The sequence below is a fragment of the Protopterus annectens genome, chromosome 6.part1 (assembly GCF_019279795.1).
Source record: "Protopterus annectens isolate FY-2018-M chromosome 6.part1, PAN1.0, whole genome shotgun sequence".
NCBI classification, from domain to species: Eukaryota; Metazoa; Chordata; order Ceratodontiformes; family Protopteridae; genus Protopterus; species Protopterus annectens.
In genome coordinates, this window is record NC_056738.1 from 21,666,823 (window position 1) to 21,694,471 (window position 27,649).

At 40.6% G+C, this 27,649-nt stretch overlaps 1 protein-coding gene across 2 annotated transcripts in view; it reads right to left on the reverse strand.

The window, feature by feature from the left end:
- LOC122805364 (mitogen-activated protein kinase kinase kinase kinase 2-like) overlaps nucleotides 1–27,649 on the reverse strand; it is a 1,562,336-nt gene that overhangs the window by 468,899 nt on the left and 1,065,788 nt on the right. For both annotated transcript variants that reach the window (XM_044075456.1, XM_044075455.1), the window contains one exon: nucleotides 4,765–4,877. In XM_044075456.1, the coding sequence (XP_043931391.1) occupies nucleotides 4,765–4,877 (113 nt within the window). The remainder of the gene's footprint in view (nucleotides 1–4,764; nucleotides 4,878–27,649) is intronic.

Below are 27,649 nucleotides of genomic sequence, written 5' to 3' on the forward strand. Positions count from 1 at the left end.
GTAGAAAATTGAATGCAGAAAGCACCACAACAGGATACAGCAATATCCAAAATTAAGGGGAAACCAGTGGAACAAGAAGTAATTGGTCATGTGCCACATCAACATATTTTGTAGCCTTCCACACGAAACCAGTATAAATGTTCACTTGAAGCTAGACAGCAAGGAAAGGAACAGGAAACTGGAAACTCTGATGCAGTCAATGTTGAGGAGTGATAGGCCAGTGAGTTCTCAAATGACAGAACAGATGACACAGGATGAAATTGAAGAGAATGTGCCACAGGAAGAAGCTAAAGAACTTTCTATAGAATGCCCGCAGGAAACGGAAAATAAGGCATGTGCCCTCACTTTGGAAGAAAATGAGCTAAGAGAAGAGTTGCTTGATTTAATGGACATGGACAGATATATTAAGATCAATGAAAGAAATAGACTGCAGAAGGTCAATAAAACTCAAAAAGTCAGAAGTCTGATAAAACAAATGAACACAGTAGCATGCGATATAACAGAAGTAAACAGCATATATTACTGTGCTGCTAAATTAATAACTGATAAAGTTCTACCACAAGATCACAGAGTAGTGAGGGAAAGGAAGGGGAGAAATCAAATACCATCATGGAAGTATCGAAGAGAGAAAACTATAAAGCAATTAAGACAAGAAGTGTCACTGTTAGAAGATTAAAGAACAGAGAATAGATCAACAAAAATACTAAGAAAGATAGACGTGATTAAAGCAATGCACCACATTAGAACAGACCAGGATCAATCATGCACTATCACAAATAAACAAAAAATTTCAGCACAGGTGGAAAAACTTAGATAACACACAGATAAATATATGGGAAAAGTACAAAATAATCAAGTTATTGATGACCCAAAAATGTTTTACAGAGAACTGGGAAATAACGTAAAAGGAATTGAAATACTGAGAAAAAAAAAGAGGAAATAGATACATTTTGGAGAAATATTTATGAAGATCCTGTGGAACATAACAAAGATGCTAAATGGATAGAAGAAGTAAAAGAAAGAATAAGAAGTTTAAAGGTACATCATATGAAATGGGATGAACTAACAGCTATAGAGACTGAAACAAAGTTAAGAAAAGCCTCTAACTGGAAAACTTCAGTCCGAGATGCAGTACCTAACTTTTGGTTAAAGTATTAACATTTTTGCACGAGGATTTAGCCATAAGTAAAAACTATTTATATGCGCGCCCTGAACAGATACTGCACTGGCTAACACTAGGCAAAACAATGCTCTTACTTAAGAGTGAATCTGCAAGCTACCCTAAAATTTGTAGACCAATAACTTGTCTTCCAACAATGTATAAGCTATACACAGGAAGTGACGCAGACAGAATTTATAGTCATTTAGAAGAAAACTCAACTATGGCAGTAGAACAAAGGGGCAATAAAAGAAAGTTATACGGAACAAAGGATCATTTGTTGTTAAATAAAGTTATAGTGGAGAACTGTAAAAAGGGGGAGAATCTATGGCATGGATTGACTACATAAAAGCATTTGATAGTATCCCACATTCATGGACAAAAGAGTGCTTAAAAATGTATAATATACACCCTACACTGATTGACTACATTACAGTAACCATGAAAAAATAGCAGACCACTTTGCAATTAAGCCATGATAAAGGACAGATTATTACCCCAGGGATAAAAATTCAAAGGGGGATATTCCAGGGTGACTCTCTGCCACGGTTGCTATTCTGCCTTGCCATTAATCCATTAAGCTCCTTACTTAACAACTTAGGCCATGGCTATAATTTGGCTCCTAGCAAACAACAGTCTAATGACGTCTCATCTTCTCTTTGTTGATGATTTAAAACCGTATAGTTCATCAAATGAGGAACTGAAAGCAAAGCTGCAGGTTGTCAAAACTTTTTCAGATGATATTAGAATGTCATTTGGTCTTGATAAATGTGCAAAAGCAACCTTTAAAGCAGGAAAACTGCAACACCAGGAAAACATCAGTTTGGGACAAGAATGTGATATAAAAGAACTTGAGCAAGAGGGAGTATATAAATACTTGGGAACTGATGAAGGATCAGCAATAAAACATGAACAAATGTGAATAAAAATCAGTAAGAAATACTTTAGAAGACTTAAATTAATCCTGAGAACAGCATTGACATCAAGGAACAAGATCCAAGCTATAAATTAGTTTGCTCTTCCTGTCCTAACTTACAGTTTTGGAGTGACTGACTAGCCCCAAAAAGTATTGGCTAGCGTAGATATTAAAACAAGAATGATGCTTTATGCTCGCCAAATGATTTAGAAAAATCAGTGTATACCAAGATTATATATTCCCCGTTCTGATGGAGGGATGGTCCTCCTTGAAATTGATTACATGTATAGATCTGCAATCATGGGACTCCACACATATCTATTGAACTCACAAGAGCCAAATGAAGTGAAAGTTTTGAAACATGAGGAGAATAAATCTAAGATGACTTCTCTGCTTAATTTACCAGAAGCATATCGACTTCAAGTAGGAATGGAAATCAAACCAGAAGTAGATAAAAACCAGGCAGCAATTGAATGTGCCAAAAAACAAAAGAAAGAATATAAGGTGAAGGACCAGATGAGAAGGCAAGAAATGTGGAAAAAACATACATATAGCTGCAAGTATAGAAAATGTCTGGAAGAACCTCGTGGTGATCAGGAATAGTTAAGGAGAGGTGAATTCAAACCAAGAAATGAAAGGTTAATATTAGCAGCCCAAGATAGTGGGCTACATACACGCTGGTTTACAAAGTCCATTGAACATGTGGGAGAAACAGACAAATGTAGGTTTTGTAAAACTGAATTGGAAACAATCACTCACCTTGTTGCTGGTTGAGACACACTAATGGCAGAAGGACTATATACTGAAAGGCATAATAATGTGGCGAGACTGTTGCACTGGGGATTGTGCAAACATTATGGTATTGAAGTGGCTGAAAAACACTGGAAACATGAGCCACAAAGCATCACAGAAAATGATAAAGTGTATATCACATGGGATCACCCATTACCAACAGTCCAAAAGACAGATGCTTGAAAACCAGATATAGAGGTCCAAGAAAAGAAGACAAAAGTAGCATTGATCATTGAAATTGCCGCACTCAGTGACTACAGTGTCTTGCGTACAGAGACACACAAAGACATAAAATATCAAGATCTGCAGGCAGAAATGAGAGCAATGTGGAAGAAAGATACCCAGACAGTTCTAATAGTGGTAGGAGCAACAGGTCTTATAAAAAAGAATTTACAATCGTATTTGGAGGGTTCCTATTAGATGACTGAAAACACATTCTTTCGAATGCGTCTTGGTCGAACTTGAAAAGATGAAAAGGCAAAATGCTGAAGCGGCATATAAGCGAAATCGCTTTGCCGCGCCCGTTACTTTGCCATTTTCGTCACTGTAGTGCGATCTCGGAGTTGGTATATTTAAGTAGGGGGGGGCAAAGCCCCCCCCCCACTTTATGTTATGTTTTAAGTGTTTTTTTTTTTTTATTTTTGAAACAGTGATTTTTTTTCCATTGGAAAAAAAAAATCGATGTTCTAAGCATTCGAGTCTGTAAGCTTTCGCTTACATGGGGTTGATAAATCATTGTTCACTTTTCTAAGCGTTCAATGATTTAATATAGACCTGTATTTGGATAAGTTTCCAATACATGTAATTCTATACGAACTGCAGAAGGAGTCATTACTGGGTACATTGTGGGTGCTGCGAAAAGCACTACTGGCTGACATCAAAGATTGAAACAATATTAATTTCATGAACTTTAATCATACCTCGACTTAGGAATGGGGTCCATTCCTGTCATGGTATTAGAAACTCAAAAAATTTGGAGAAATTCAAAAAAAAGATACAAGCATCAAAACACGGGTGATTGATGCTGGCATTTCAAAAATCAGTATATCAACATACCACAAAATTAAAGAAGAAGTAAACCATTTCCTTTTGCATTATGTTAATCAAAATCCTTTGTCTAACAGTGGTAGTGCTACAGAAAGGGTATTTCTAAGGAAAGGTGTAGGGCTGGGGTTAAGAGCAGGGTTTTAAGGGTTAATACACATTAGTAAGTATGCTACGTGGGCTTTGACCCCCCTGCACCACCATGCTAGTGAGTGTTAATCCTAACCCAGCTCCTGATCCCTAAAATATTTTGTCTTTATTTTCATGTGTGTTTGGCATGTGTGGTTGATTTATTTTCACATTTTTTACTTTTGTTGATGCATGTTTGCAAGGAAGAATATTACACACACAGACACACACACGCACACACACATACAAACATACATAGAAAGAATTAGATTACACATGAATTGTGAATGGATTTCCTGGACAGGTGGAAGTGGAATGATAACAGAGACAAAATAATTGTAAGATGCAAGAAGTAAGTGGATACAAAGAAATAAAAGTTGTACAAGAAGAATGACTATTGAAAGTGTCAGTGACAGCAAACATACCCATCTCCAAGCATTTAATTTAGATAAGGAGCTAGTGAACTATCAGGGTTTTTTCTGTCTAATGTTGTACTACTTTTGTACATGCATAAATAAACACCAAAAAAAAAATGACTGTAAACAAAAGACCTGTCACTAGACAGCATCAACAATGTACGTATAACCCATTCCCACAGTGATACATATTCCCCTACAGCAGGTGATAGTCTTTTCTCTCTCTTGCCAGTTAATTGTTTTTATTTATACCACTACTAAATACCTTCAAAAGCCGTTCTGATCATTTAAGAAAATAGCATACTTACAGGGCCTTCCTCCTTTCGACGCATGGTTGCCCATTCCAAAGATGGTGTATATCTTTCAGCATCAAGATGACTTTCTAATTCTAATAAGTTCTGGGAAGGATCTTTTGTCCTGTCTGAAGACACATAATCCTTTTAGATAAACATTGCTTATTATGGCTGCTCAACAGATGTTTTTAATCACTTTAACAGCAAAATCTGAACTAGAAAAATGCTGTGTAATCTTAAGATGCCACCCTAAAATAACTAACAATGGACTGATGAGAACTGCTACTCCAACTCCATAGTCAGTTATTCTGCAAATACAGTCTTCACCACAGGCTTACCTATGTGGACCTAGAAATACAACAGTGTCCTCAGTGGATACTATTACTCAAAAAAGTGGATAAGAAGACAACAATGAATGCATGTGCAGTATCAGAAGACTAAATATACAGGTTCAAAATGATAAATATCATCTCCCAATGTCTCCTGTACTTTTTTTTTCAACAAGGCTGTGCAGAACAACTTAAATGTACCCTTTCATTTAACTTAGCAAACCTAGTGGTTTCTTGCAACCTCACTAATATGACAAATGCAGGGGTTTAACTAAACAGTAACCAAATAGCTACATATTTTCCCTGCCCAAATGATACAAGATCGAGTCAGCTATCCTAGTTATCAAAACGCACAAATATATACTTACAATGGAAAGCTCATAAACAAATTTGAAATTGACACATTCCTTTATTCTAACTGATAAGGTCTATTTCAATCTATGAACATGGTCTTGTTTCTCTGAATGAGAAGGTATCACCACCATCATCAAAAATCAATTATTCAGTCAGTCAGACAACCAACCAGTCAAAAAAGATAAAATGTAGAATTTGGAATCTTATGCAAACAAAACAGATTACCCAAAATTTTGAACGATGATAGGTGGCTTTACTTTTGCAACCTGATCAGAGAATCCTGCCCCTTCTGAGAGGCCAAGAATGGTGATTTGAAACTAAATTAACTAGGTATAAACAAACAAACAATAACAAAAAGATAACGACACAATGATGACTTACATTAATCTTCCTATGCTATATAGCCTCAAAAGCAGTATGGTTTTGCAGATAGGATCCCCTTGCATATTAAGTCAAGAAAATGAAGCAGTAGCCCTTTAGTTCTTGCAATGTAATATAATATATGGGAGCACTTTTAATAAGCAAAACTCACAAATGAAGATATCTGTTTTGTCAATACACTTTGGTTGACAAAATGGATGTTTGACAGATGTGTCCGATTGAGAATTCCTGTGGCTGGGGAGTATATCCCTTCCCTGGTGACTGCAATCTCAGAGGTGGGGGGATTGTTTCCCTACCAGTGGGTGATGCAATGGAGCTTACCCCCATGCAAAAAAAAAGAAGTTATGCCTTATCATAACATTCCATCTGTGTTGTCGATCTTCAGTAATCCTTGACTCTGGGGCTTGGTTCCGAGTCTTGGAACCGACTCGGCCATTTATTTCAGCTTGCGCCTTCCAAACTCTCAAGCTAAGCTTTTACCCATAATGCTCCTCACAAAATTACCTCAGATCGAGTTTGCCTAAATTAGTGGCAGACAAATATCAAATAGAAAGGAGAGACCAGATATGTGTCCCTAATATGAAGCCAGTCCTGGAAGAATTCGATCCACTAAGAGTCTCAGGCAGGGGGACGGAGGGGGAAAACATCAAGGATTAGTGAAGATCGACAACACAGATGGAATGTTATGGCAAGACATAAATTCTTCATCTGATGTTGTCAATCTTCACATAATCCTTGACTGTGGAACAGAGTCTCCAGCCACCTAAATCTTGGGAGGTCTCACGGAAGAATATTCCTGAGCACCATCGAACTGAATGATGCCCATCCCCTAGAGACCTGATCCAGTTTGTAATGAGTGATAAAGGTATGAGGAGAAGCCCAAGTGGCTGCTGCACAAATGTCATCTAAAGAGGCTCTGGCATGAAAAACTGCAGAAGTTGCCACCACTCTAGTTGAATGGGCCTTTACTGGGCATGAAAGGTGGATCCCTTTTGACTGACAAATAAATGTGATACAGTCTCTAAGCCATTTCGCCAAGGTAACCTTTGAAACTGGATTACCAAAAGAAAGAGAGGAAAAGGCAACAAACAATTGGTCAGATTTTCTGAAATCTTCTATTCTGTTAAGATAAAAACTTAACTGTCTGTGGACATCTAATAAATGGAGTACTCTCCTTAATTGTAAAAATTAGGGAAAAAGACTGGTAGTTGAAGTGTCCGATTGATATTAGATTCTGAGACTACTTTTGGTAAAAAGGATGGATTAGTCCTAAGGGAGACCCTGTCTTTGTGAAATATTATGTAGAGTGGTTTTCAGGAAAAGGCCTGAATTTCAGATAGCCACTAAAAATAGTTTTTCTAAGTCAGAAAAGTTAAATCACAAGTAGCTGATGGCTCAAAGGGAGACAAAGTAAGGGACTGAAAAACTAGGGTTAGATCCCAGGGAGGAATGGGTCCTTTAAATGGAGGTCTTAACATTAGGGCTCACTTTAAAAAGGCTTTACAGAGTTTGTGTGACATAAGGGATGACCCATCAAACCCCATATAGAAGTTCGAGATTGCCACTAGATGGTTTAATAGTTGAGCTAGAGGAACCAGATGGATAGACTTTAGCTAAAAAATCCAAAACTTTATAAACAGCGGTTGTATAAAGCTCAAGTTTGTTCATAGGGGCCCAACTTGCAAATGTTTCCCATTTACTTTGATACAGTTTCCTAGATGAAAGTTTGTGATGGGCCATGATTTGACTGACAAGAGAGGAAAGGGAAGATGCCTGGCAATCATGGGAATTGGAGAAGCCACGCTGTGAGCTTGAGATGATGGAGGTTCGGCTGAACCATGCCATCCAGATGAGACAGCAGATCTGGAGCTGGGTCCAGTATCCATAGATCTTGAAGAAGATGAGGCCAAAGGAAGGGAAAACAAACTTGTCGGGGACAATGAGGATTACTGAATTCTCCGACCACTTGGCATTCTTTAGAAACTGGGATATCAAAGGAGTTGGGGGAAAGGCCGAGAAGACAGGGGGCAATCATGGAGAACAGTGTCTCTGGGTGACTCCCCCTGAGGGTGGATTAGGGCAAAGTAACTTCTGCACTTGCTTGTTGTTCAGAGGGAAAGCAAAAAGATCACAGCAAGGTTTGCCCCAGTGACAAAAGAATCTCTTTTGCCACCAAAGGATTGAGAGACCAGTCGTGAGGCATGAGAATGGTTCTGCTCAGCTCGTCTGGTATCACACTGGCGCTCCCCGGAATGTGCGTTGCTGTGATAAAGTGGTTGGAAGAAATCGTCTATTGCCAAACTGAGGGCTTCTCGACACAATGGGTAAGATTTGGTTCCCCCTTGCTTGTTGATATACCAAACTACCAACATGTTGTCCACCTGAATTGCATCCGTTCCCAGAGAAGGCCATCCTGGAATGCCTGCAAAGCAAACAGCACTGCCCTCATCTCTAGAACACTGATGTGAAAGTTGGCCTCCAGTTAGGACCACGTGCCTTCCTTCCCAGATAATGCCCCCCCCCCATCTGAGAAGTATCCGTGGTCACTATGGCTTGGGGTTGTAGAAGAATGAATGATTGGCCCGAGAAAATCTCGTTGGAATGGAGCCACCACAAAAGATCCAATTTCCAGCAATTGGTAATCATGATTAGGTAAGACATTGGATGACGCATCACAGATCACTGGGAGGCAAGTAACCACTGTAATATTTGCATGTGATATCTTGCTAAAGGAACAAGAGTGATTGAGGCTGCCATTGAGCTTAATGCTTGTAGGACTAATCTGGCTGGAACTCTTCTACTTTGGATAACTTGGTTGGCCTGATATCTAATCCTTTGTAGTCTTTCTAGTGGAAGTGAAGCATTTCCTGTAACAGTGTCTAACCAGGCCCCAATGAATTCCAATTGTTGAGGAGGCTGTAAATTTGACTTTTCATAATTTACTGTAATGCTTAGCGATGCAGAGTGTAATCTCTCGCCCATTCTAACTGATGCCTGGTGGTAGTGCTGAGAAGCCAGTCATTGAGGTATGGAAAAAGTCAAAATCCTTGCAGTCTGAGATGAGTCGCAACCTCTGCCATGCATTTGGTGAACACCCTGGGGGCTGAGGTGAGTCCAAAGTGCATTCCTCTGAACTGGAAATGGCTGGCTCTCAGCTGGAAGTGCAGAAACCTCCTGGAGAGTTAGTCCATTTTTATGTGGTAATATGCATCCTGGAGGTCTGCAGAGCACATCTAATCATCTTTTTCCAAGAATGGAAGTATCGACTGTACTGAGACCATCCAGAATTTGGCTGAACTGGCTGAGATCCAAGATGCGTCTCCAACCCCCTATTTTTCTGGACACTAAAAAGAACCTTGAGTAAAACCCGGATCTTATTTAGTCTGGTGGGACTTTTTGGATGACTCTTTTGTTGAGCAGTCTTTGAATTTCCATGACTGCTGCTACCCTGTGACAGGGTGGAACATCTGGGAGTCTTTTTTGGGGATTTGGATGTATAGACACTGGGATTTTGTAACCTCTGGATATTATTCCCTGCACCCATCTGTCCGAAGTTATAAATTGCCAGGTGGGCTGGTGCAGGGATAGCCTTCCCCCGACTGCCTCCAGAGGAGGGCAATCGGGCCTCCCTTCAGGGGTCCTGACAGGAAGTGCCAGAGAAAGAATCTCTGGACCCCTGGTTCTGCAGGTTACTTCTGCCTCTGAGGAGGCTTCTTCCATTACTTTCCCCTGTGCCCTGGGGGAAGTCTTTGCCACGTGAATCCTGGAATAACCCTTGGGATTTTTTAAACCATAGTCTCCCACTTCTCTGGTTCCTAGAGTAAGGCCTCTGAAGAGTGGAGAAACATAAGCCTATGGCAGAGAGTCTTCTCATCTTTTTCACATCTGGCGAGAGTGTCTAACTTTGAGGCTAAAAAGGGATGATCCATCAAACTGAGGACTGATAAATGATGCTTTAAATGGCTCCGCAAAATCACACAAGTGCATCCAGGAATGCCTTCTCATGGCTATGCCTGAACCCCACCATTCTTGTCATCCCTTCAGCTGAATGGGCAATCAGCCTCATAGACGAGGTAGAAATCGCTTCAAGGATTGCAAGCTGCGAGGCAACTTTGTCCTGTACCTCTTCAGCTACTGTTCCTGACAGGGTATCCAAGAGTTCTTTGATCAGATCCCTCTGCAACGTAGTGAAATGTGCCATGTAATTCAGGGACCTGACAGCAAAGGTCGCTGAAGCATAAACGTACTTCTCAAACCTATCAATAGTCCTAGACTCCTTGTTAGGAGGACGGATAGTCAGACTTTCCTCTGCAAGTTCCTTCTTCGTGGTTGCCACTATCACCATGGCATCAATGGGTATGCCTTTTGACCAGTGATGTTCATCGTTAGGTGCTGCAAGAATCCACTCAGGTCTCTTGGGGATAAGTTTGATGGAGTCAGGCATATTCCACATCTGCTGAGCGATCAATTTAATGAGATCATCAGCGAGTGGAGAGATCCAAGAAGTAGAGGGTTGGGCACAAAAAGCCTCCAGGTATACAGACTCCTCGGAAGAAGGCTGGAGGGAAGACCAGCCACCCATCTGTTTTAGTATTTCCAGGATGTCCCCAAAAAAACGGGTCTACTTTAATTAAACGAAAGCTGATTCCAGCAAATGCAAATCCATCAACACATATACATCGAAAGCTGTAACAACCGAAATGTAACTATCGAAAGTGAAAACATCAAAAATCAATAGTTGGGCCCACAAATCGTTCCTAGTGTGCCGAACGTAAAGCAGAAATGGCTCACTCCTGAGCATAACGTAAAGTAAAATAGCTCTTTCTTGAGCGTACTATAAATCCTTAAATCTTCCTGTGTTACACATAATCATTATTGCACTGCTGAAGTTAAATTATAAATAGCTGTCTCCTGAGCATACTTCAACTCATGAAACCTTCCTAGGTTACATATAGACATTATTGTCACTAATTGTGTTCTGTGTGCACTAAAGCAAAACATGTAAGAAAGTACTCTTATTAATATGTTCATAGAGAAAGTATTGCAGTTTAAATGTGATACATACCGTAATATAAAACGCATAACATAGCAACACTAACTTGAAATAGTGTCTTTAAGCAGTATCCCATATCATTGGAAATCCTACACTTTTAGAAGCATAGCTACTGCTGTCAGGAGCTGCTGTACGTCATATTCTTCCTGTGTCTCTTGCACAGCCTGCAAACCGCTTTGCCGATGAACTATTTTCTTTTTCTTAGGTGTGGGTGGACAAGCTGTTAGTAATTGCAAATGCAACTCATCTACCCTGTTTTGCTCTCTGGCTAACAATTCAAGTACGGCAGGGATATCATAGATATGTCTCCCAAGGAGGCATCTAATCCTCCTATGTCAGCCCTCTACATAGTTTTGAGTGTGTGGCAAAGACTTCTCATTCAGTGAAGATATGTTCCAGAACGATACAGTAGAATCAGATGGAAACTGAGTAGGTACCATTGTCCTAGTTACCTGTTGTCATGCACGACCAAACACATATACATCTGAAAAGTACTCTAACAATGGCTTGCCCTCAGTAGGAAAATCTTTAGATAACCCAAGAAACGCTGCAATGACATCACATTCATTAAGAAAGGCTAACGCTATAAGCTTTTTCACTGACTGCTGAAACTGAACAGAGTAACCATATAGCTGTGCCAAACCGAAATATTGCACTTTGTGCCAAATATTTTGGGCGAAATGAAATAGGCACCCTTTACTGGAAACATCTGGAAAATTGTACGCAATACTTTTAATAGAAGCTTGTTCAAAGTCACATAGCATATACTTTACTGATGGCTTTAAATGTGATTTATCTAGTAAAGAAAACAGACACTCCCACATGTAGTTGTATGCTCTGAACGATTTTTTAGTCATTAGACAGTATAGCAGAGGTGCACATTTCTGATTACCACCTTGTGACACCAGTGCATGAACACTATATATAATGGTCTACAAAATTTTCCTTTTGTAAGGAAAACACCATCCATAAACCAAATGTCTGTGTTGCACAAGTCTGTTAAGTTCTGTTTTGTAGTGAAAACCAATACATGTAGGTTACTATGTATATTTACTTTCCTCTCCTGTATAAACCTAGATTGTTTCAGTGGGTATTCATCTATAGAAACCATACTTAGTGGTGTACTTGCCTTCCTGTTCTTACATAGCTGTACCTTTCTAACTCTATTTACCATTTGCAACATAGCTCTATGGGTAGGTAAAGCCGCAGTACTTTGAAGGGATGTAGTAGCGACGACATCGTCTACTACCAAAGCTGGTGTACTCCTACACACGGTACCCAACTCCTTTAATTTTTGACATGACTGATACCTTTCCACGTCTGCAGGGTCAGAAGCATGGCCGTGGGGTGTAGATTTTAATAGCGTCTCTTCCGCACTGCTTGTTGTACTTATCTCTCTACCCCTACATTTTACCGTATGTTTTAAGCGACAACACCAATATTTTTTGGTTTTCAATTGTTTTTCTAGGTTATACAGATAACCGTCAACTATCAACATTTCTCTATTTTGCTGTGATCTTACAGTTTGGCAAGCTTTACCTAGCACACCAGGACACGTGAACGTTTTGTCAGCCATCAGTAGTCCAACAGGATGTGGTATGCAGAAATTAGGTACGGTAACTATCGTTTTAAAACTGTTACACATATGGTATAGATTAGTAATGTAGGTCTTCATTTGTTTTAATTAGTATTAATTTGTAGGGATCTGCAGTATTACTTTACAAATACGGTTTAAATTCACCCGCCAGTGCTACAAATAGTTCACATTACGTGATCAAACGTATGTCACAGTAATTTAGAATTTTACACCAACTAAAATAATTTGATTGAAGATGCTTCGACCTTTAAGTTGTTCGACTGTTAAGCACTTTGATGCTTATGTGTCGATGGATTTGCATTTGCTGGAATCAGCTTTCATTTAATTAAAGAAGACCCAAAAAAACATCATCGGGGGGTGACCTGGGGGAACCCTCCCCTTCATCAAAGTCAGTATCTTTGGTGAAAGACTCCTCTGGGGAGTTTAAGTGCTTCCTCTTCCACTTTTACTTTGCAGGTAATGCCTCGGGTGGATTCTCCGGGGATGTATCCAAACAGGAAACCTCCAAGGTGGGTCTTTCCTGGGGCTTTTCTTCCCTCCTTCCTGGGGAAGAAACCGATGGGAGCTCTGGACAATGGGATGTGGAGATCTGTCCCGACAGGAATAGCAAAGACTGAGTCCCCAGTGGACAAGGCCTCCTCCATGATCCAGAAGGCCAGTCCCCCCCCCCCCCCCATAGAGGGATAGGAGCCCGGAACTGAGGTCCCACTCCACATCGAGGAGGTGACACGCGAAACAGAAGGCTGGGTGAATCCTACAAAGGCTGAAGCACCAAGGGTCATGGATGGCTCCATAGTTAAAGAAGCCGATTCATACACCTCAGACCTAATCAAGGAGTCTTGTCCAAGGGAGGCCTCCAGTACCGAAAGGCCACAGGAACTCAAGGCTGGTCTTGGTACCAGAGACAAAGCTGCTACCAGAACCAAGGGTTCCAATGTCTCAATAGGAGTTGGAGGAGGAACAGGTGGTGTAGTAGCAGAGCTGATCTACCAGTGTCATGATATCGGCCTCGGAGAGACTCTTAGTAGACCAAACCAATGCAGTCGATGGAGACCTAGGGGGTCTAACATCGATGAAGGGGCTGGGAGTTCTACCCTTAAAAGGATCAATTGAGGGAGAGTACCTAGATCTTGGTACCAAGATCAAATGTGGTTGTGGTAGCAGCTTTTCTGTCCCTGCCAAGGAAGATATAGTTGGCTCTGAAGTTTTTGTCTGTGTCGAGTCATCTGTGCCTTTCGGTGTCGTGGAACTCATTGGCACCGAAACGTGCTCTGAAACTTTCTTAGAAGGTCCTTAAACACTTGGAACCAAAGAAGGATGTTTCCTAGAGGAGGAAGAAGATGATGATGATGAGCTGGCTTCTGTTTTTGACAGAGAAATGGCCTCTTCAAAGTCGCTCTTCTAAAGAGCCTTTCAGAATGAGCTTGTTATTACACTCTGTAAGTGTCCTAGTAGAGAAAGCATGAGAAATAGAACAGTTTTCTTGAAGATGAACTTTGCCTAAATGGTATACACATAATATATGCCCATTTGAATTGGGCATTTTACCCTGACATTTAAGACACCTCTTAAAGCCTGAATTACCTTTGGAAGATTTGGCTGGAGCCTCAGCCTTTTCAGCCATAAAGAAACAAGTTTTAAATAGACACACACACACACCCACACACACAAAGCTGACAAGAAATAAAGCATTTTTTTATTTTGAGAAAATACCAACTATGGTAAGAAGGAATACTTTAAAAAGGTAAAAGGGGAGTACCAATAATGGCACTATGATAGGACTACCAACAGTAGAGTAGAAAGTGAAGAGGGACACACGGACACACACACACACACACACACACACACACACACACACACACACACACACACACACACACACACACACACACACACACACACACACACACACACACACACACACATTAGCTAACAAGAGGAGCGGGTAGAAAAAGAAATATACTGGAAGACGAAAAGACCTTAACAAGAGAAAATTAGGGAAAAAGCTATTTTAAGAAAGGAAAAACTTACTAAAATCTTAAGCCAATGTGAGAGAGCCATTGAACGCTTCTGACACACGAAGCAGCAAACGAGATGTGAGGTAATTTTGAGAGAAGCATTATGGGTAAAAGCCTAGCTCGAGAGTATGGAAGGAGCAAGCTGAAATATACACCCGAGGGTTCTGAGGACTGGAACCGAGCCCCACAGTCAAGGATTATGTAAAGAATGACAACATCAGTTCTAAAGTTACGTACTTACCATAACAATAGAACTGTTTTGCCTGCCTTCCATCCTTCCTCAACAGATGGGTCTTCAGATCCATCCTCAGCTCTGACTTTGGCCACTCGAGACTTTAGGATCCACAGCTCTGGTTCCTCCCCTTACCCATAATCCCCCTCCTATCCCCAAGATTACCTCAGATTGTGTTTGCCTGCAACCTCTAGACAGAGGAAAATATACTGACAGATATGAAAAGTCAGTATGATTGATTATAGCTTCATTCAAAACGAAAGCACAAAACTGAACTGTGGAAAAAAAATGTTCTGCCCTGCAGCTAAAGTGCATAGGATATTGTTCAAAGAGCATAGTGCAGTGTCCTTCCACAAACCAAAGAAAATCTCTTCCATAAAATGGAAGGAGTTAGGAAGATGGAAGTACAGGAAGAATGGAAGCAAGCAATACAAATCTATCATTATGGTAAATACATAACTTTCATATCTGATGTTGTCATTCCTCAATGAATGGGACACAGTCCTCAGCTACTTAGCTCTTGGGGTGGTCTCATGGAAGGATGTTCCAGAGGATGGCTGAACCAAAAGCTGCCCTATTCCTGGAGAGAAAATCCAGCTTATAATGAAAAATGAATGCATGAACCTTAGACCAAGTGGCAGCAGCACAAATATTCAATGGAGGCCCTAGAAAAGAAGGCCAAGAAAGTTGAGGCAAAGCTAGTTGAATGAGATGAGATTTGACTGGCCTTGGCAAATTCAAACCTTTTTTCTTTTTCTTTATAAACATGACAGATGCAGTCAGATAAACATCTAGCTAAAAATATTTTTGAAACTCCTTGTTCTATTTTATCTTTAGACAATGACACAAATAGCTGATTTGTCTTCCTAGAGGTTTTGGTACAATGGAGGTTACAACGGAGTTGGCAATGCACATCCCGCAAGTGAAGCACATATTTTCCTTTTGTGGAAAAATTTGGAAAGAAAATCAGCAGGCTGATGCATTGATTCAGTGAGGTCTCAGTAGCTACCTTAGGGAAAAAAGATGGACTGGTTTGACGGGATACCCCATCCTTGTGAAAAATAATATAAGGAGCCTTGCAGGATAAGGCCTGCAGCTCTGACACTCTCAGAGTTGAAGTCACTGCCACCAGAAAAGTGGGTTTTCCAAGTCAAGAATTTGATGTTCATCTTGACAGCAGGTTCAAAGGGTGGTTGGATTAAGGCCTGAATAAAATGGTCCTATCCCAAGAAGGAGAAGTAAGAAGGAAGGTACCCCTCAGAAAAGCTTTGTATAACCTAAGAGAAGCTAAGGATGACTGACTTTCTAAAAAATAAAAATTTTTCTGCTAACTGAACCTTAATCATAAAATAACTGCCCCATCGTGAAATGTAGATGCTAGAAAGTCTATGACATCTGAGAGAGGGGTTGAAAAGGGGTCCAGATTCCTTTGGGGGGCAGAGACAGAAAGACAGAAAATCTCTTCCACTTACTCTTGTAATTTGTTCTGCTAGATGGTCTTTAGGAAGATGTAAGAATATGGACTAGAGGAAGAAAGCCTGAACCAACTATCATAGGAAGTGCAGAAACCAAGCTGTTAGCTTCAGGGCTTGAATACCTGGGTGAGGCATTCCAGATGGGTGAGGGAGGTCTGGATCAGGAATCAGCACCCAGGGAGGCTGTACCAAATGAGTCCAGTCCATAATTAACTAAAGTGATGGCTAATAAAAATAGTGACAGCTATATTAATCATCAAAATATATTAAAAATATGTTAAAATTGTGTTAAAATTATTACTAAAAATTATTGAAAATCATTAAAAGTTGATAAAAGTGTTACAAGTAGTGGTTATCTAAGTAAACTTTTCAACTTCAGTAAACATAAAATGTTACATTGTTCATTCAGTCCTGGTTTAGAAAAAGGGTTTGTCCTCCATTGCCAGGACAATTCACATTCTTCTAACAAAAGATTATATGGTCCCCCTCTAATATCAGTTACAACTTGTTCTATGGCTGTAAGTTTAAACTTGTGTCCTACGGTAGTGATCGTGTGTTTTGCCAATGCATTTTCCATCTTAGCATTGGCTATCGCATATGTATGTTCGTAAACCCTGTCTTTGAAGCGGCGTTCTGTTTTTCCTATGTAGAACGCTGTACATAAAGTACACGTTCCTACATAGACTATTAATTTTGAATTACAATTACGTTTATATTTTATCTTGTATTTATTATTATTTATAGTAACATATTCGCCACTAAGCATGTGTTTACACATATTACAGCTACTGCAATTAGTCATTCCTACACGGTAGCTGAAACTATTAGTTTTACTAGACTCAAGGATGTTTTTAATATTTTGACCTTTTCTAAACACAATTGTTGGATATTCACAAAATTTTTGATTAATATTTCTGTCTTGTTGAATTAATAACCAATTTTTATATAGTATATTTTTAATAATATCACTTTCCATATTATATGTTGTAATGTAGCTAAGTTGATATTTTTTATTATTATTACTGTTATTATTGATATTTTTAATATTAATAGTATTAGTACTGTTCTCCAAATTTCTATTAAAATGTCTCTCCTCTTCTATTATTTGAAGTCTTGTTGTATCATCATCAATAATATTTTTCACTTCTAGAATTGGTACTATGAAGCAATTGTCTCTTTTAGATCTAACTTCATTAAAAATATCTGTAATGAAGTCAATTGGGTATCCTCTCTCTGTAAATAAGGTAACTAAGAATTGGCATTCAATCAAGAAGTCACTATATAGAGTTGACATACGGGCCGCCCTAATTAGCTGCCCTTTTACTATAGATTTCTTTTGTATATAGGGGTGTAAACGTGTATAATGAAGGTAGGAATTACAAAATGTTTCCTTCCTATGTATTCGAGAAATATACTGTTTGTTAATTAAATCCTTGGATAAGTTTACATCTAAGTAATTTATAGTCAACTGTTGGAAATCCGAAGTAAATTTGAAGAAATTAGTGGTATTATTCAAATACTGTAAAAATTTCCCAGCTGTTTCTTGAGACCCCTGATATAAAATGAATATATCGTCTAGGAATCGAGTGTAATACTTAATGTATTTAGTCAACTCTCTATCATTAAAAATAAAATTAGATTCCCAATAAACCATTACTGTGTTTGCAAAACTGGCTCCGCATGGTGAGCCCATCGCAACACCACATTTTTGCAAATATAAATTGTTGTTAAATGTAAAGTAGTTGTTTGTTAAAATAATATCAAGTAAAGTAGTAACTGTAAAGGTCTCATTAGGTGATGCTCCGTTGTTAATTAGAAAGAGGTTAACCCATTAAATTCCTTCAGTATGAGGAATGGATGTATATAAATCGATTACGTCTATTGTTAAAAAGTTAGTTTCTTCCTCATATCTTATATCATTAATGTTAGTCAAAAATGTCCACCAGTCTTTGCAGACTTGTGTTTCCATTTTTAAATACTTCTTCAAGATATTGTCAACCACTTTAGCAGCAGCATAAGTAATAGATGCCCGTCCATCAATTAATGGTCTAAGTGGTGGGTTTAATGTGTCCTTATGGATTTTAGGTGTTGAGAATAGTATAGGTATCCTTGGCCAACTGGTAGATATATAATGATAAGTATCAATATGTATATATCCATCTATAAACAAATCGCTGAAATAGCTTTTAATCCTGCCATACGCAACATTGACTTCATTAATCGAGGCCTTTACATAAGTATCACTATCTAAAATACATTCAACTCTATTAATATAGTCATAATTATCAAAAATCACTAACCCACCACCTTTGTCGGGTTTAATAGTTCTAATCCCTAGTGACTTAAATAAAGAAAGAGCTAGTGTTTCATCTCTAGTGATGTTACTAGGCCCAGTATCTTTGCAAAAAAGCTTGTTTTTTCTATTAGTAAGATAACGTAAATCTAACTCCATTACTGATTCAAAAGTACTGAGAGTAGGGTGTAGAGGTGGATTATATTCACTTGCTACTTTGTAATCACTCTCAGAACTAAGAGAATCACCTAATAAGAGATTTAGGTTAAGTTTTCTAACAAAGAACTTTAAATCTTTAATATTTTGTACTAAATTCATGTGTCTGCTAGGGACAAACGTTTGCCCTTTAGCTAAAAGTTCTACTAGTACAGGATCAATTTCAACACATGAAAAATTGTAAATATTAAAGTCTTTCGCTTTATTTTGGACAATAACTGGCCCGTTGATGCAATCATTCACCTCATAGCTTGATTCTGTGGGCGATATTTGTTTTTTTGGTTCTGATACCTCTGGTTGTTGTTATAAGGTCTCTTTGGTATAGCGCCCAATCTTGAGTTATAATGTTCATCACTAGAAACAAAGTCACTAGAATGGGTTTGATTAACGTTTCCTCCATTATTATTCTTGATTTTGCCATTTCTGAGTCGCCCTGCCCATGTATTTTGATTCTGATAAGAATCTTGTCTATTAGAGTTAGTATTTGCTGTACCAAGACTAGAATCCACGTCTTCTCCATATAAGCTATAAGAATTTGTAACAGTACTTGTAGTATTAATAGTAGCCAGTCCATTTTGCGACAAAGGGGGATTTGGATATGCTGTCCCATTATCATACGAAAGTCTATCACGAGCCATCTTTTTACCTTTGTTCATTTTTAACTTCACGAGTAGTTGGTCAATAGAATTAAAACATCTGTCATACTCATATTTGTATCTGAGAAAGTCAGCATGATTGATTATAGCTTCATTCAAAACGACAACCTCTTTTGATAATTCAACTATTTGAATTCCATAATGTTTGACCAACAGTTCCATTAAGGCAAAGCCTTGTTCGTCGAACAAGGTGTTTAATTCTAAATGAAATAAAGAATTTGCCACCAGCCCCGTAGGGTAAAAGTGATGTCTCAAACCTTTTGGGACCAAACGCTGTCTATTACATTCCTGGAAATAATTTATTTCTAATTGAAGTTTTTTGATTTTCAATAATTTTGCATCAAGCATTTTTAAGTTATTAGTAATAATGTCATTACTAACCTCAGCATGCATAGCGTTTTCAGCCGGTTGCTCCCGCAAGTTGCTTTGACTAAAGCTAAACTTGCTAGTATCATAAATCCACTCTTGGAACGATGGAGCTCCAATAAGCTCTCGAACGCTTGTATTCAGTGTGGGTTCTGATCTGTTGTTACTGTTCCCTTCGTTAAAATTAAACGTATTGTTGGAAATAGCTGAGGTTAGTTAGTGATTAGCTGTTTGTTGCGCTTGTCTGTCACTACCATTTGTAGAACGTGCTACTTCATGTTGTCTAGAATTCGGAGCATTCTCCCGCACCATACTCTGAGTTGTAGCCGGTTCACCTGGGCTACAACCGTTTGTCCTTAAGGGTGTTAATGGGGTACGTTGACCAGGTTGGATTGAACTCGTCAGTTCCAAAGGATTTGCAGCAGTGATACTCGCATTAAAATTGCATATTTGAGTACCTAAGCATGATCATCAAATTTTATATGATATATATACATATACATTCTTATATACATTTATATATTTTAATTATATTTTTATATATAAAAGGTGCATTCTTTTAGATTTGCAGCAGCACTTTATACCTGTTAAACAGGATCTTAATACATAGTTTTAATATTCCTTAACGTTATTATATTGTTAGTTTGTATTGATATGTGTATTACTTTAATTGATTCCATTAAGGAAATGACGTTAAGCTATAAATGAAGAACTTATATTTTGTATCTTTGTCTGAAGAAGTTGCTCCAATAGAGGGCGACGAAAAGCGCTTTACATTCATTAAATAATTTATTCCTTGGTTCCTGCTGTTGGTTTGTGCCGGAGGAGCTTTTGTTTTTGTAAGTTTGGCTATACTATTTGCCATGCAGCCAGATTTAAGGTTCTGAGATGGCTGTGCAGGATCTGATTGTTTTGTTGAATCAGAAGATGATAAATTTAGGTAAAGTCCAGGCTGGGCCTTGAGACAAGCTCTTTAGGATTGGGTACCAGTGCTGGCGTGGCCAGTCTGGGGCAATCAGAATAATTTTTGTCTTTTCTTGTCTGACTTTTAGGAGTACCTTGTGAAGGAGAGGCAGTGGTGGAAATGCATAAACTGTTAGTGTTTTCCAGCTGAATGATAGAGCATCCACTTTCCATGCTTGTGAGTGATAAGTCCTTGTGCAGAATCTCTGTAGTTGGCAGTTGTGAAGGGGGGCAAAAAGATCTATGTCTGGGCATCCCCATTTCCTTGTTATCATGCTGAAGACCTGTGGATCTAGTTTCCACTCGTGAGGGTCCATGAGGTTTCTGCTTAGTTCGTCTGCCAGAGTATTTTTCTTTCCTGGCAGGAATTGTGCCTGCAGATGTACTTGATAGGTCAGTGCTGTGTACCACAACGTCATGGCTTGCCTGCAGAGGGGGTAGGAATGTGTGCCCCCTTGCTTGTTTATGTACCACATAACTGTAGTATTGTCCGTCTTTAGCAATAGTTGCCCTGGATCTAGTAGATCCTTGAAGGCTGTCAGGGCATTCTGTACAGCTAGCATCTCTTTCTGATTGATATGAAGATGCATTTGGTCCGCGGGCCACATGCCCTGAATACATTTTCCTGCCATGTGTGCCCCCCAGGCATAATCTGACGCATCTGTTGTTGGTGTCTGCCTGGTTGTGGGTAAAGTGAAAGGCTATCCCTTGTTGTGGTGACAGGCCAGTCCCCACCATCGAAACTCCTGTTACAGGCAGGGAATAAGATTTATTATTGTTTCCAGGCTGTGGTAATGTTGAGTCCAAACACTTTTTACATACCATCGTAGCTTCCTCATATGCAGTCTTGCATATGGAATTAGCAGGATGCAGGCTGCCATGAAGCCCAAAGCCTGAAGAATTTTTCTTGGAGGCAGCTGGGTCTTTGTTGCCATCATTTGAAAGTAATGAGTCAGTTGCCTTTGCTTGTCTGGCGTGAGATAAGCCATCTGGGCAGTTGTATTTAAGCTTGCACCCAGGAATATTATCTCTTGTGAGGGCACTAGTTTTGATTTCTTTTCGTTTACTGTATACCCTAGGTAAATTAGTAATCTTTTTACAAACGCCAGATGCGTTAGTAGAATGTCCTTGCTCTCTCTGCTTGAATAAGGCAGTCGTCCAAGTAGGGATATATTTGAATTCCTTTTTGTCTGCAAAATGCAATTACTGGTGCCAGGCATTTTGTGAGGACCCTGGGCGCAGTAGATAAGCCAAACGGCAGTGCAGAGAATTGGTAATGCATTGAGCCAGCTATGAATCTGAGGTATCTTCTGCAAGATTGTCTGATTGGGACATGCAGGTATGCCTCTTTGAGGTCCAAAGTAATTAGCCAAGCCTTCTTGCCCAGCATGGGTAGAAGTTGCTGCAGTGTCAACATTTTGAATTTTGGAACATCCAGGAAAGTATTTAGAATAGACAGGTCCAGTATTGGTCTCCAGGCTTTGTCCTTTCTGGGTACCAAGAAAAGTCTCGAGTAAAATCCTTGGCCCTGGTCTTGCTGTGGCACCTTTTGAATAGCCCTCATGTCCATGAGAGCAGAAATTTGTTTTTGTGTCTCTGCCCATTGATTTTGTGGCAGGTCTGGCATACCTTTTGACCTTGGTAGGGTGCGAAAGTGGAACCTGTAACCCTGAGAAACTATATTCAGTACCCATTTGTCCTGGGTGATCATGTGCCAATTTTGTGAGAAAAGTGCTAGTTTTCCCCCTAAGGGTGCTGCCAAAAGGTAAGTGCTTGGCATTTGTAGAGGAAAGTCATTGGGACTGTTTCCTGTAAGGTTGTGATTTGTCTTCTCCGCCTTTGGGGGCTGAAGCACCCCATTGTTTAGGTCTGTATGAGCCTTGGGGCTGAGATCTGCCTCTTGGGCGTCTGTATCTGCCTCTTTGTGGCCTGTCTGACACTGGAAAGGAACAATTTTTAGAAGGCCAGTTCCTGCTAAATCTAGGTGGCTGAACCTGTAAGAAATCCTTTACTGTCTGCATTGATTTTGCTTTATCCTCCATTTTCTTTAACACCTCTTCTGCCTTAACACCAAACAAAGTATCATGCTGTAATGGAGCATCCAATAATTTTGCTTTAACATGATCAGGTAAACTCTGTTCGTTTAACCAAACATGCCTTTGAATGACAGAACCTGTAATCGCTGCTCTGCAAGATGCATCTAAATAATCAAACCCACATTGGAAAGTATGCTTTCCCACTTGTTCAGCTGCATGCAATAAATCCTGCATTTCATTGTTCTCAGGACATTCAGAGCTTGTAAGCATTTTCTGTTTTAGCAAAGACATTATGTATTGTTGATATTTAAGCATGTGAAACTGGCAGTTTAAAGCCCTTACAGCTAAAGTAGCAGAGGTGTAAACTTTTTCCCCCATCTGTCCAGTGCTCTAAAACCCCTATCAGAGGGAACAGGGTTTTTTGCAGTGGAAGTCTTGACCCCTTTGGGACCCTGAGAAATAGTTTCTGGATCAGCAGCAGGGTTTTTATAAAGAAATTTATGAGAATCTGGAACCCTGTAGTACCTATCTGGCTTAACTGGTGCAGGGGGTAAAGAATCAGGAGTCAAACTGGATTCAGAAAAAACATCATCAACAATATCTAGTACAGGGGGAATAGCAAGAGGCCTGTGCTGTGGCAATAAAAGAAAGTCTCTGAGCCTTTTCTTGGATTCTGAATAATCCTGGCTGGCTCTCCCAATGGAAATGTTCCCTCATGGTGTGCAGGGTTTCCCCAAAAGAGTAGTCCTCAGGAGGAGAGGCTGAAGGGATAGATTCTTCAGCATCAGAGTCCTCACAGGGAAGAAGAGAATATCCTTGTTCTGAAGAGGAATCAGAAGAACTAGAAACCTGGTCTGAGGAGTCATAGTCAGTGTCTTGCCTAGGCCTTATATCAGGATGGGAGCCCCTGATCAAAGTAATTAGGTCCTCGGCCATTTTGAGCATCTGTTTCTTTGGCATGGATGACTGTCCAGGAGAATGCTGTACATGTTTCTTTGTCTTTAAAGGTATTTTAGTCTTTGCCTTGGCTGCTGAAGAGGTCTTGATAGTAAGCTGTGTAGGTCTGAAAACACCCTCAGAAGCCGATGCCTGCTCAGCGGCTCCGGACCCATCTGAGGGAATTGTTTCCGTAGGCCCAATACCTTGAGTTTCCAGAGGCCTAGCTGTCTCCACACGGGAGTCGGAGGTGGCCTGTGGCTCTGAGGTAGCGGGTGTCAGGGGCTGCAAAAGTGCCTCACTGAAAACCGGCGACTGGCCTAGAAGAGGCTTCGTCATCAGTTTTGGACCTCAGATGTCTGTCTTTGTCCTTGTGCTTTTTATGGACTTCGGTCGTTGGTTGTTCCGACGGCATTATATAGTTAAACCTTCGGCCAAAGTAATGTAAAGCAAAATCATACCGATGCTTAATAGTGCGTTGGTTGAATCTAGCACAAAACCAACAACTAGCAACGTCGTGGTCAGGGCCTAGGCAAGGAAAACAGTAAGAATGAAAATCCTTATGAGGTATTTGCTTCCCACAAGTAATACAATTGTTAACTTTTACTGACATCGGTCTGGATCAAGAAAAAGTTTCTTTAATGGGGTACTTAGCTTTATTGAAGACTTCGGATTTGAAATTCAAATTCGGAGTCGGCCGACCGGCACTTGCGAATTGCTTTTGCTTCGGGCACCGCGCGGCATGAAAGACTGAAGAAAATGTCGTCGGCTGCATCTTATATACCCCTGACGCACTGACATCAGGGAAGAGGTGACAGCAACCGACACCGGACCAGGACTTTGGAATTCAGGCCAACTGCGGGTAGCCTGCCAGCAGGATAACCCAAGTGTAATGACTGCAACAGTGAAACACGATGAACATCTGAGATTTGTCCAGATTTACTGTCATACCCAACTGGAAGCAAAGATAGAGCAGAAAGTTCCTGGCTCAAATGACAAGAGACCTGGTAGGAGTACTAATCAGCCAGTTGTCTAGGTAAGGCAACACTTGGAACCTTTGCGGTCTGAGGTGAGCTGTGAACACTGCCATACACTTGGTGAATATCAGGGGGGTTGTGGTGAGACCAAAGGGCAGGACTCTGACCTGAAAGTGAATAGCTCCCAGTCGGAAGAGGAAAAGTCATCTGGATTGTTTGTACATATGGAAGTATGCATTCTGAAGGTCTATCAAGTACTTGCAGTCTTTCTTCCTCAACAGAGGGAGGATGGACTGTGCCGTGACCATTTGGAACTTCATGTGTTTGACATATTGATTGAGATGGACGAGGTCCTCATTCTATTTTGGCACAAAAAGAATCTTGAGTACATTCCGGAACAGTGTTGGTCTGGTGGGATTTTCTGGATGACTCTCGTCTAAGCAGCTTTTTTATTTCTACAGCCGTTGCTTTTCTTTGAGAGGGTGTAAAGTTTCCTTGGTGGTGAAGGGAAATAAAGAAATGGGATGTAACAGCCTCTGGTTATAACTCTCCACACCTATAAATCTTCGGTGATGGATGTCCAGGCTTCTGGGTGCAAGGATAAGCATCCCCCACCTGCCTCTACAGCACAGCAGTTGGGCAACTTTTCAGGAGTATTGATAAGGCCTCTTGGAGAAAGGAGCCCCATGAAGCCTTGATTTTGTAGACCTCCTCTGCCATGAGTGGGGCAGCCTCCACCATTAGAATTCTCCTCTCTGCCATGGGGGGGGGTGTTTATCTCCATAAGTGTCCAGAGAGAACACTTGAGACTCCAGAACCACAGTTTCTTACTCTTCCTTCTGGTTCCTGAAGATGGACTTCTGGGGTGTAGAAAACAGTATTCCTATGGCAGAAAGGGTCTTCCTGTCTTGCTCACTCCTAGAGAGTGTATCTTTGACTTTTGATCTGAAAAGAGTTAAATCATCAAAAGGGGTATTCACAAAGGACATCTTGAAAGGCTCTGATAAGTCACACAAGCACACAACCTTAAGGTAACGCCTGTACCTGCGGCTCCTGAATCACCTTCAGTTGCATTGGAGATCAGATGCAACGAGGTGTTGGAAAGAGAATGCAGGGTAGGCAACTGTGAGCCCACAGTTTTCTTATCTTCCACAGACATGGACAGAGAGAGAGACAGATTTGGAGAGCTCTTTGGCCAAATCTCTCTGAAATAATGTTAAATGTGCCAAACAATTCAGCAGCCTCACAGAAAAGGTAGCTGATGTGTAAATCTGTTTCCCAAACCTGTCCAAATACCTGGACTCCCTGTTAGGGGGATGGACAGAGGAGCTCTCTTCTGCCAGCTCCGTTTTGGTGGCTGTCACTACTACCATGAAATCCACCACCAGGCCTTTACTTCAATGTGGACAATCTTTTGGTACAACAGATATTTAGCTGGTTTACATGGTAATGGTATGGCCACTTCCAGGTCCTTCCATGCATGCTGAGAGATTAATCAAGGATCTCAACTGTGGAGGGATCAACCAGGAAGTAGCTGAGCCAGATCCAAAGTCCTCAAAAGACACTGCTTCCTCTTGGGACGGGGCTGTGGTAGACCAACCACCTTTCTGTCTCAAAAGTTTCAGGAATTCCACAAATGAGAAGCCCTAAAGTGGTGATATGGGGGACACCCCCCCCCTTCATCGAAATCAGTGTTTTTAGTAACAGACTCCTTTGGGAAGTCAATGTGCCTCCTCTTGCATGTATACTTCCACAGTACCTCAGCAGTGGGATGCTCTGAAGAGGACTCAGAAAATTGAGGGGATTCTTAAATGTGGACCATCTCAAGGCTTGATGGACCCAGCTGTCCTAATGGGATAGGAAAAGCATGATCAGGACCTAGGGCATTTCTCTTGTGGATGGACATAGCCAAGAGCATAAGGGAAGTTTGCTCACCAGGCCACCTGAAAATCAGATGCCAAGATGGGAGTGCAAAATTATCCCAGTCAGAGCAGAGGTGTCTAAACCAGGTGGCTATTGGTATCCAACCCAGCTATGCTCTGAGGCAGGCATCACAGCTGAACTACATAGTGCAGAAGCTCCAAGAGTAAGGGAAAGCTCTGACAATTTTGGTGTCACTTCCCTACCTCCAAATCAGATGAAGACACTGATGCTTCAGCACTGAGAACCCAACAGATCTGAGATGCTTGGAACCAGATGGATCAGAGATGCTGCTGGACTGGAAGGCAACCACATCTTCAGTTCTGACAACCCTTTGGTGACATTTGGATCCAAGGTCCAAGAACCCAGAAGATGGTTTGGGGTTGGAGTGACCACAGGAAGGGGTGAAGGACCAAAGCTCATGGGTCCAACAGGGGTCAGTGCTGGGAGACCCCCCAAATGAACTTGGGTCCTGAGGAACTTTTTCATCATCCTATAAACATCTGCTTCTGTCAGATCAGACTGATCTGACAGAGGAAGAGGTCGAATGAGGTCTGGAGGATCTCTGTACTGGTCTCTCCTGTAAGGAGGAGGAGCACAGGCTAGGGGAAACTGCCTACAGAGAAAATCTTGGCTCCAGTAAAGGCGGAGTTCAAAGCCCTATGACTACTGGAGCTGAAGGTTTCAAAAGTTCTGGAGTCAGAGCCAAAGAAGCAAGTGAAGGGGAAGAGTGGTCTTTGCCCTTTCCGTGGGCTTGTCACAAGTCTTCTCCTCCTTAGGTCTGTCTCAGGACTTCTTCACATATGGAAGGCTCCAGAAGCAGATGCTAAAGGTAGGGATAAGTCTCCTACGAGGGCTGGGAGAAGTCCCTTCAAAACCAGTTCATTACAGTGCTCATTGATGGCTCACTGACCAAACGCCATGCAGATAGCACACTCCTCATCAAGTTGGCCCATGCCCAAGCAGAATACACACTTCTGATGATGAGCATCAGAATTAGGGATTTTGTGACCACAGGCCAGAAAACTGATGGCCTCTTGCCATATTTAAAAGAAAAACAGTCTATAATATCCAAGAAAACAAAAGAATTTAAAAGTA